The sequence below is a fragment of the Sphaeramia orbicularis genome, chromosome 4, assembly GCF_902148855.1.
Source record: "Sphaeramia orbicularis chromosome 4, fSphaOr1.1, whole genome shotgun sequence".
NCBI lineage: Eukaryota > Metazoa > Chordata > Actinopteri > Kurtiformes > Apogonidae > Sphaeramia > Sphaeramia orbicularis.
Genome location: NC_043960.1, coordinates 59,085,092 through 59,096,233, shown reverse-complemented (window position 1 = coordinate 59,096,233; position 11,142 = coordinate 59,085,092). Strand labels below are relative to the sequence as shown.

The following is an 11,142-nucleotide window of genomic DNA, read 5'->3' as shown; positions in this document are numbered from 1 at the left end:
TGAAAACCATCTATTTTCCTATATTTAATTCACTGATCATGAAAACGTTCATTAAAGCTCCGAGTAAAGTCAAAGGTTATTAGATCAGAAACACAGAAAACTGAAGAAAAGGTGACCTTTTCAATAAAACATATCATGAACTGAACATAAACCCAGTGTGTCCATCCACTGTCACTGATCCAACTCCATGGGTTTGACTGGGGAATCAATGTTGGAGAAGATGACGGTGTTTCCACGGTAACTACGGAGCCTCTGAACGTCCAAATATGGTCATATCTGATGACCATGAAAAGATGAAGAACTGTATTTGACACCAATTATTGACATGGATTGATAGGATTAGAGGATCAACAGTTTAGATCAGCAGATGTTTTTGGTCGACGGTGGATGTTTGGGTCGTTATGGGTTAAAATAAAGCTGTGAAATACCAACAGAAAAGTCATAGCAAGGTTTTATGAGAATGTTACATAAGAGGATTAGGGCCACTGGAAAAAAAAATAAAATTAAGGTCCAATATATTTTTTTATTATTATAAAAAAAAGTCAGAATTCAGACTTTTTTCCCAGAATAATAATAAAAAAATATATTGGACCTTAATTTTATTTTTTTCTCCAGTGGCCCTAATCCTCTTCCATAGATAGCATATACTGTGTGTGTGTGTGTGTGTGTGTGTGTGTGTGTATACAAAGTTGAAGAAATCAGACATTTGTGATTTTAAAGTATTCAAAAAAGATTTAACAAGTTGAAAAAAAAGCCCAAGAAAATGAAACATGTAGAATATTCAAGAGTGTTATAATAAAAGTTTCGGTCAGTATTAAACTATATGTGAGTAAAATACTGTTAATCTGATACTGGTTTGGACTAATCCCATATCAACTAATAGATCTTAGATTTACCTGCATTTACTCTGGTCTTTTTTAATCATATTGCTTCTTATTCTTCTTTATATTTTTTTATTTGCTTCCTTATTTAATAATAATAATAATAATAATAATAATAATAATAATAATAATAATAATAATAAATAAATAAATAGTCTTCCAGACCGGGCCGTGTGGTCTGTGAGGTTGCTGGTTGAATTCCCTCTGCCTTTGAGCCTCATGTCGTTCATCTCGGGGTTTATTTCTGTATGTAGGTTGCTGATGCAGCTCCGGTGACTGACAGCCGCCTCGTCCAATCAGCGCGCTGCGGGGCTCCGGTGCGTGGCTGTGATTGGCCGTTGCTGTGTCAGAGGGGCGGGGCTGTTGGATTACAGCAGGACCGTCAGTCTCATCCCGGTTGTCGGTTGTCGGTGTCTCCATCCGCAGATCCAGCGGACATCTGGAGCAGCTCTACCCGACACCCGCGCATCCTCCGCCCACAGAACGGCCCCAGTAGCCGGGCTTCAGGGTCTGCGTCCCCGCTCCGAACCCAGCCCGGGCCCCGGTAAACCCCGGTAAGCCCCGGTAAGCGGTGTCGGTGCGTCTGCTCCCCGGACGGACGGACGGACGGACACTGCCGGTGAAAACACGGAAATACGATTAAACCCGATGGACTGAACCTGATCCTGGACTGGACTGGGGGGTGGGGGTCTAGGCCCCATGGAAGCTGCGACACATCTGGACCTGGTGAGACCGGATCCGGTGGTCTAGGCGGAACCGACAGGATCTGGGTCTGCAGCACTGAGTTTTTTTTTTCCTTTAACGTCATTGGAATAAATTCGGTCCCGGTTGAGAGTTTGAGGGAGCGTCGGATCCTGCTCCTCCTGGTCTGGATTAGAGCCCATCAGGATCATGAATCACCCCCCCCACCCCCCCCACATCCTCTAATCTGGATTTACAGATCTGATCTGGATTACCCGCCTCCCGCTGGTTCTGATCGGGTCACATCTGACCCGGTCTGAACCGCCGGTCCTGGTCCTGGTCTGGAGTTCTGGTCCTACTGGTGGTGGTCCTGCTGCTGTTGCCATGCCAACGTCCCGGCCTGGTTCCGAGCCGGTGGAGTTCTGGGTGGACGGGTCCAGGCGGGACGGGACCGTGGAGGAGTTCTACACCCTGAGCTCCGAACTGGGCAGGTCTGGACCGGGTTATGGGGGGGGGTTCTGGTGGAGGTGGGGGTCCGGGAGGGGGGGGGGGTGGTGTCACGTGATGATGTGGTTGATCTAAACCAAACAGAAGTAAATAGAGTTTTATCAGAGACCAGAACCAGAACCAGATCTGTCCACTTTTAGAAAAGCAGATTCAACTAAAACAAGTTTCCTCTGTTTTAGTTTAATTCACCAAAAACTCAATAGTTTTGCTTCATTTTAGCCAAATGTATTATTATTATTATTATTATTAATAATAATAATAATAATAATAATAATAATAATAATAATAATAATAACCCTCCGGTATCCGGGTGCATCTTTTAGGCACACTTTGCACTTCCTGTTAAAAAACTTCATATTATTTTTCACAATTTAAATAAGGTTAGAATTCAAATGTTGTTCATTTTTACATGATCTTTCAAATTCTGTCCACCAACTCAAATGTGCACATTGTAAACAAAAGAAAATGACCAGACTAGCATCTGTCTGCACAGTGTGCCTAAAACGCACTATTTCTAACATTTGATCTGTATGATTAAGACTGACCTGGATTTACAAAAATAAAATCAAATTAGAGCAGAAAAATAAATCAATATATAATATTTAATGGTTTGATTTATAGGTGTGCATTTTACGCACACTTGGTGACAGATGCTAGTATTTTTGAACATTTGACCTAGCGCCAAAAATAATTATGCAAATTAACCAATGTTGGAGTTAATCACTGACATATGCCAGGATGAAAAAATCTCATAATATGTGATCCACTGTTTATGTAGTATACTGAAAAAAAAATATTTTTGTGTGTATTTTTGTATTTTTGTATTTTTTTGCATCCCCCCCAAAAAAGGTTTGTTTCCATTACAAACACGGCTTTTAAAGGGTTAAAAAAATGTGACAGTTATTGAGTATTTGGTATTTTTATTTACAGCTCAAGTTGATGAAATAGAAAAAAGTGTAAAAGAATTAAAAACAAACTGTATGAAAATTTTTTTGACATTATTCCACAAGCGTGCTAAAAAGACACACTTGGTGCTTAGTAAGGGCCTTGGTGGACGGGATACCGGAGGGTTATTATTATTATCATTATTGTTGTTGTTGTTGTATTCTGGCAAAAGCTGATGAAACTTGAAACAAATATGATCTTTAATGACTTCATTCTACTTTTGCGCCTCCTTTTCTTCCATTTAAAAGTAGATTTAAAGAACGCACATTTATTGATTAAAAAAAATATCATCACATAAATAAAAACTGCTCCTTTTTTTTTTCCCTTTTAGACTAAAACAGCACAAGTCCAGAACCACGCCTTTATCAGTTTAAATAAAACCTGATTGAACCAGAACAAGTTTCCTCTATAACTTTCAGTGTTTAATTCCCCAAAAACTCAATATTTTTACCTCATTTTAGCCAAATTTATTATCCTTTATTATTATATTATTATTATTATTATTATTATTCTAAAAAAGTCAGAAATTCTGAGATTAAAGTCAGAAATTTTGAGGAAAAAAGTCAGAAATTCTGAGAAAAAATCAGAAATTTTGTAGATTAATGTCAAAATTCTGAAAAGTAATAATAAAAAAATTATATCTTAGACCTTTTTTTTCCAGTGGCTCTAATCCTATTCTGTACCTTTTAGACTCAAACATAAAAACTGAATTAAATGTTTAACCACTGATAATGTCAGATCAACACATATGACGGCTTTAAAACGGTCCAGAAATGTCAGATTAAAACTAGTTTTATGCAGCGGAATGAGAACTATTAGGATGTTTTAGCTCCAATAAACGCATTAAAGTGATTATGTAATAACTGTGACAGGCCACGATGTTCACAGTTTATTAATACAGACGGAAAACATGCCGAAAACAAGAGAAAAATGAGACAAAAACAATAAAACTAAACAGAAAATAACATCAGAATTGATCAGTTGTTGCGTCCACACTGAATGTGTGCCATGCTCAGGTTTCCTATTAATAAACTGAACATTCAATCTGTTTTCAGCCTTAAAAATAACCCCAAAAATAATGATATTCTTCTCATAATGACATAAAACATCACTAATGTTAAGTTTTGATAAAGTATCTGTAAAATCAGACTCAATAAAAAATATTCATCACAATAAAAATATGACAATAAATTGAATTTTACAAAAGTTGAAGAAAACATATGGTTGTTTGTGGTTTTAAATTATATGTAAAAGACACAAAAGCACATCTATAATATTTAATTTCATGATTTATTTTATTAAGTTGCTTGTTTTCTGAGTTTTTACTCAACAAAATGAAAACTTGTTTAGTAAATTTTCTTGATAAATGTAAGATCGTCATGTTTTTAAAGCATAAAGGCTGATTTTTTTTTTAGTTAAAGTTGAAGAAACTGAATGAAGGTGATGAAAGAAGACGAAAACAACAGAAAAACTGAAATATATAGAAAATCCAACAGTATTATCATGATAAAAATACTAATAGATGTTAAAATATGTGAATAAACTGAAGTAAAACAACAAAAACTGACATATTTTCAAGTGTTTTAATTGAGAATGTGAATAAAATAAACCAAAAAGACAACAGAATAAATGATCATGTTATAAAAAAAAGTTTGTGTAATTTTGTCTCAAATAACATGAAACACAAACTCCTGCAGGTTAAAGCGTAGAGTCATATCGCAGATGGACTCAAAATAATGTAAGAATTCAACTGAAAATACAGTTTATTTAACGCATAAAAAGGAAAATCGGACCAATGGCCCTGTCGCTTAGCGGCCAAATTCAAAGCTTTGGGAAATGTATCCAGGTGTCATTTATTCTCCCCCAGTTCTGTGTATTTATTCTATTACAGAAACAGCCCATGTTTTGGTCATATTCCAATCAGATCTGTAAAAAATTCATAATAATAATCATATCATTGATACTGATTTATTGGATCAATCCACTTCCTATCTGTTATAATGGGGAAATTTTTCAAAGTGGCACCAAATCCAGAATCAGATCTGGATCGAAATAATTTCAATCCCTTGTGCTGACATCATCATACAGAAGCTGTATACCAAGTTTGAAGTCAATCGGAATTGTAGTTTGGGAGAAGAAGACGATTGAAATTTTTGTAACAGACGACGACGTTAGCTTACGTCCTGTCGGCCGTAAACTAAAAACTAAAAGGTTCTGTTACAAGTGGACATAGAAATAAGAGAAACAGGAATATTTAGACAAATGAAAACAAACAGTCGTCATTATTAGGGCTGTAAGAAAACATCAGTTCTGCAATATATCGCGATATTTCATTTCACGATACTGTATCGATATTAAAAATTACTGTATCAATATTTTTAGGTATTTATTCAAATGCAGATATTGTGGAGGTTCTTTTTTGTTTTTTTTAATATTTTATTTATTATTATTTAACACTCTTTTATTCAGTAATGTTCGTTCCTTTGTTGGGATTGAACTAAAATAATGTTCTGATGTTTAGTTCTGAACTAATAGAATATAAAATTAAAATAAAATAAAAATGTGTTCAGTATTTGTGCAGATTTATTTATATATATATATATATATATATATATATATATATATTTCTATATATTAAAAAAAGAAACAAAGCCAATAAAAAATTGTCTTTTTAACAGTATCATGATATATCATGATATATTGTATCGTGATCCTAGTATTGTGATTTGAATCGTATCGCCAGATTCTTGCCAATACACAACCATAGTCATTAATAGGGGTGTTAGAAAATATCGATTCTGCAATATATCACAATATTTCGTTTTACGATACTGTATCGATATTAAAAAGTACTGTATCGATATTTTAGGTATTTATTCAAATGCAGACATAGCGGAGGTTCATTTTTGTTTTTTTGTATCTTTTTTATTATTATTTAACTCTGTTTTATTAAATAATGGTTATTTGAAGCATCCTAAAAAGACTTTTTTCTGTCTGAGAGGCAGATGTCAGTTTATTTGGAAATGAGAATTAGAAAAATGTTGTGATATCAGTCGAAGTAAATGTGTTTCATCAGAGTTTGAATTATAAAAGCCACTGAATTTCTAGCACTGAATTTTTTTGGGCTGAAATTAAGTATCTGAATTTTTTCTCTCTCAATTTAACTATGTTGATAAATTTAGAAATAAAAATATTCTGACGCAAAAAATTCAGAAGTAAAAAATTCAGAAGCAAAAAATTCTGACGCAAAACATTCAGACGCAAAAAATTTGGATCACACATGTGGGACACCAAGGATAAGCAATCAATTCTATCTCAAGTTGAACCAACAGCCAGCCAATCGAGTTACTTTAGGTTGGTCATGTGACACCGATGCAGGAAGACGGTCAGCGCAGATGTGTGATCTGAATTTTTTGCATCTGATTTTTTTGCATGTGAATTTTTTTGCTTCTGAATATTTTGCATCTGAATGTTTTCCATCTGAATTTTTTGCATCAGAATTTTTTGCATCTGATTTTTTTTATTGAATTTTATTGAATCCAGAGATAAAAAATTCAGATACTTAATTTCAGTGCAAAAAAAAAAAAAATTCAGTGCGAGAAATTCAATAGCTTTTATAATTCAAAATCTGATGGCACAGATTTACTTCCATAGATATAACATTAGATCCTGCTGTGATCAAATAAAAATGTGTTTAGTATTTGTTCATATTCCTGGTGTAATTCAATTCTTCCAGGAAAAAATCTTAAAAAAACCCAGAAACAAAAAATAGCTTTTTTTTTAAAACAGTATCATGATATATCGTGATATATGGTATTGTAATCTGTATTGTGTCAGCAGATTGTTGCCGATCCACAGCCCCGGTCATTAAACGCTTTAATGTATAAACGTAAAAACACTGACACTCATTAAGTCCGATCATTTAGAATCAAAATCACTGGAGAAAAGTTCGATGGTATTTATTTAATGACACGTTTCTCTAAAAACAGAAGAAATAATAAATGGGTCAGATTTCTGTGTATTTCCTCGGTTGTTGCTGTAAAATGAGTCCAGTTCAGTCCATCCGACTGTGGACGACGAACAGAACCAAAGGAAAAACTGCAGCTCAACTTGTGTTTTTGGATGAAATCAGTTTAATTTGGCGTCGGTCAGTGAAAAGCGAACAGAGGCCCAGCCGTCATCTGTTCAGAGCCACATTCAAACAGTCAGAGTTGAATTAAATCTGATCCAACTTCAGATCAGGATGATTCAATTTATCTGAACATACGTTTGTCTTTGGGGTTTGTTTTGTTCATGTTCTCAGCGGAAACACTTCGAAGTCAAATAAGTTTAGTTTTTATTCATTTGTACGTTTGGATGTTGAACTCATGTTTAGTCTTTTGAATAAAAAATAAGAAATGTTTGACACATTTGGACACTTTAAACCATCTATACATCTGATCCAGCTTTATGAAAGAGGGGGGGGGGAGAGGAGAGAGAGAGAGGGAGAGAGAGAGAGGGAAAGAGAGGGGAGAGAGAGAGGAGAGAGGAAGAGGAGAGAGGAGAGCAGGAGGGGAGAGAGGAGAGAGGAGGAGAGAGAGAGGAGGAGAGAGAGAGAGGGAGAGAGGAAGAGAGAGGAGGAGAGGGGGGGGGAGAGGAGGAGAGAGAGGAAGGGAGAGGAAGAGAGAGGAAGGGAGAGGAGGAGAGAGGAGGAGAGAGGAGTAGAGAGAGGAAGAAAGAGAGGTGGAGAGAGGAGGAGAGAGAGGGAAGGGAGAAGAGGAGAGAGGAGGAGAGAGAGGAAGAAAGAGAGGTGGAGAGAGGAGGAGAGAGAGGAGGAGAGAGGAAGAGAGAGGAGGAGAGAGGAGGGGAGAGAGGAGAGAGGAGGAGAGAGAGAAGAGGAGAGAGAGGAGGAGAGAGGAGAGAGAGGAGGAGGGGGGGGAGAGGAGGAGAGAGAGGAAGGGAGAGGAAGAGAGAGGAAGGGAGAGGAGGAGAGAGGAGGAGAGAGAGGAAGAAAGAGAGGTGGAGAGAGGAGGAGAGAGGAGGAGAGAGGGAGAGAGAGAAGAGGGAGAGAGTGAGAGGGAGGAGAGAGAGGAGAGAGAGGGAGGGAGAGAGGGAGAGAGAGAGGGAGAGAGGGAGAGAGAGAGAGAGAGAGGAGAGAAGAGAGAGGGAGAAGAGAGAGAGGAAGAGAGAGGGAAGAGGAGAGAGAGAGAGGGAGAGAGAGAGGGAGAGAGAGGGAGAGAGGGAGAGAGATGAGAGACGGAGGGAGAGAGAGGGAGAGAGAGAGGAGAGAGAGAGAGAGAGGAGAGAGAGAGAGAGGGAAGAGAGAGGGAGAGAGAGAGAGAGGGAGAGAGATGAGAGACGGAGGGAGAGAGAGGGAGAGAAAGAGAAAGGGAGAAAGAGAGAAGAGGGAGAGAGAGGGAGAGAGAGAGGGGGGGGGGGAGAGAGAGGGGGAGAGAGAGAGAGAGAGATAGGGGAGGGGGGGAGAAGAGAGAGAGGGGAGAGAGGGAGAGAAGGAGAGAGAGGGGGAGAGAGAGAGAGAGAGGGAGAGGGGAAGGAGAGAGGAGAAGAGATAGAGAGAGAGAGAGGGAGAGAGAGGAAGGAGAGAAGAGAGAGAGAGAGAGAAGAGAGAGAGAAGAGGAGAGTGAGAGAGAGGGGGAGAGAGAGAAGAGAGAGAGGAGAGAATAGAGGGAGGGAGAGAGAGAAGGGAAGAGAGAGGAGAGAGGAAGGAGAGTAGAGAGAGGGCGAGAGAGCGAAGTGAGAGATGAGGAGCGAGGGAGAGATGCGAGAGAGGGAGAGAGAGAGAGAGAGAGGGAGAGATGAGAGAGGAGGGAGAGATAGAGAGGGAGAAAAGAGAGAGAGCAAGATAGGGAGAGAGAGAGAAGGAGAGAGAGAGAGAGAGGGAGGAGAGCGAGAGAGAGGGGAGATGAGAGATAGGGAGAGAGGGAGCGAGAGATGAGAGAAGAGGGATGAGAGAGAGATGGATGATGAGAGAAGCGAACGAGAGAGAGAGAGTAGCGATGAGAGAGAGATGAGAGAGGGAGAGAGAGATGAGAGAGAGAAGGAGAGAGAGAGGGAGAGAGATGAGAGACGGAGGGAGAGAGAGAGGGAGAAGAGAGAGAGAGAGAGAGAGAGAGAGAGAAAGAGATGAGAGAGGGGGGGGGAGAGAGAGAGAGGGATAGACAGAGTGACAGTGTCTTTATTTAGAGTCTGCAGAAGACCATGAAACTCTTTTTTCGTTCATACATTACTTGAAATTGTAAATGTTTTACTTGTTAAATTAAAAGGTCTATAAATGTTGAAAAGTTCTATAAAGTTTAAAAGAAAAAAGAGAAACTATTTTTCAGATAAAACACATTTTTATATATTTTTTAGATTATTTTTTATATATATACAAAAATCTGCGTGTAACCCCATAAAAAGGACACGAAAATTACATGCTACTATTTTTTAAAAAAAATATCTCTTTATTCTCTCACAGGTGCATTTTGGGAATTGAACTAATTACTCAAGGCTGAATGTTTGACAAAGATGACCGCTGTTGCAAAATCATTCACAATTTATTTATTTATTTATTTCGAACATGCAGCGAAACAAAATAAAACAAAACAAAGCAAATTAAGGCAAAAACAAAATAACATTTAAATGAACAGAATCTACCTTAGAGCACATACAAGTCTGAATTTTGCATGGTCGAAAAAGGAGTAGGAAGAAGTCTAAACTTATTTAATCCGACCCCTCAGTGTGTATTTAAATGTTCAGGTTCTGTATGTAACTCCAGTGGACACGATGGGTTCCACACCAAACCTGGAATGAGACTGAGACTGATGCCAAACCCACATGTGGATTAGAAAAACCACTGGGATCCACACACAGTGAACACAGTGTCTGTATTTAGAGTCTGTAGAAGAGCATTTACACATGTTTACACATCTAATGCACTGACACCTAGGGAGATTTAGTGTCCATATTTGGGTCCTATTTTGGGACCTGGTATTAGATTATCAATTCATTAATTATGGGATGGATCAGAGCAAGAGGATAATTTTTTGTGCATTTCTCTGAGGTCATCATTAGGTCCATCCTGGGGGAAATCTGTCTGCATTTACCTTTAATTATTGGGTCTAAAAAGAAGGAAAAGTGACAGAAACTAAAATGAACCCAGTTTCACAGAAGCACCATCAGTAATCTGCTCCCTCTGACAGAGTTCACTCATTTTCTGGGGTCTAAATGTTATATGTAAGCGCTTCAGGTGTCAGCCACTCAACAGTGATGCGTTTAATGGCTGCTGGCGGTAAAAGTCACTGAAGGTATTTTCGGTTATTTCCCTCTAAAGCAGTGTTTTTCATCCATGGGGTCTGGACCCCCACTGATCCTGTACATGTTCATTAAAGCCCAGATTAAAGTTAAGGGTTCTTATATAAAAAACAGAGAAAACTGAAGAAAAGTCTGTTTTTCAGTCCAGTCTGTCCTGAACTGAACGTAAACCCAGTGTGTCCATCCACTGTCACTGATCCAACTGCATGGGTTTTACTGGTGAATCAATGTTGTAGAAGATGACAGTGTTTCCACGGTAACTACGGAGCCTCTGAACGTCCAAATATGGTCATATCTGATGACCATGAAAAGATGAAGAACTGTATTTTACACCAATTATTTCCACATATTTCTTCAATTTTGTTCCGTTTGTGGCTTATTTTGTTCTTGTTGCTGATTATTTTCTCACTTTTTATTGATTTTGTTTATTTTATTGATTACTTTGGCTGTTCTGGTTCATTTTGTTGGCTATTTAATTAATTTTCCTTCATTTTTGCTCAATTTTTTGATTGTTTTTGTTTATTTTTCAACGTTTTCTTGCCTATTTCATTATTTTTTTCTCCAATTTTGTTCAGTTTGAAGCTTATTTGGTCAGTATTACTACTTTGTTGAGTTATTGTTAATTCATTCATCTATTTATTTATTCACAAATCTATTAAAAAGAACCACGAGTAAAAACATTAAATTTTGCATTTACATTATGTGAAATGTGAATTTTTTATTCCTTTAATCCATTATTTGTCTGTTTTCATTATTTTTTTAAACTTTATTTTATTCAGTTCTTTGCTTATTTTTTCCACATTTTTTGTCATTTTAGATATTTTTTTTCTTCATT

General features: G+C 37.5%; 1 protein-coding gene across 1 annotated transcript in view; it reads left to right on the top strand.

Moving 5' to 3' along the window:
- The first annotated feature begins 1,462 nt into the window (after positions 1 to 1,462).
- LOC115417667 (calcium/calmodulin-dependent protein kinase type IV) overlaps positions 1,463 to 11,142 on the top strand; it is a 46,633-nt gene continuing 36,953 nt past the window's right edge. The window contains exon 1 of the mRNA XM_030131694.1: positions 1,463 to 2,053. Coding sequence (XP_029987554.1) covers positions 1,947 to 2,053 — 107 coding nt within the window. The 5' untranslated portion in view covers positions 1,463 to 1,946. The remainder of the gene's footprint in view (positions 2,054 to 11,142) is intronic.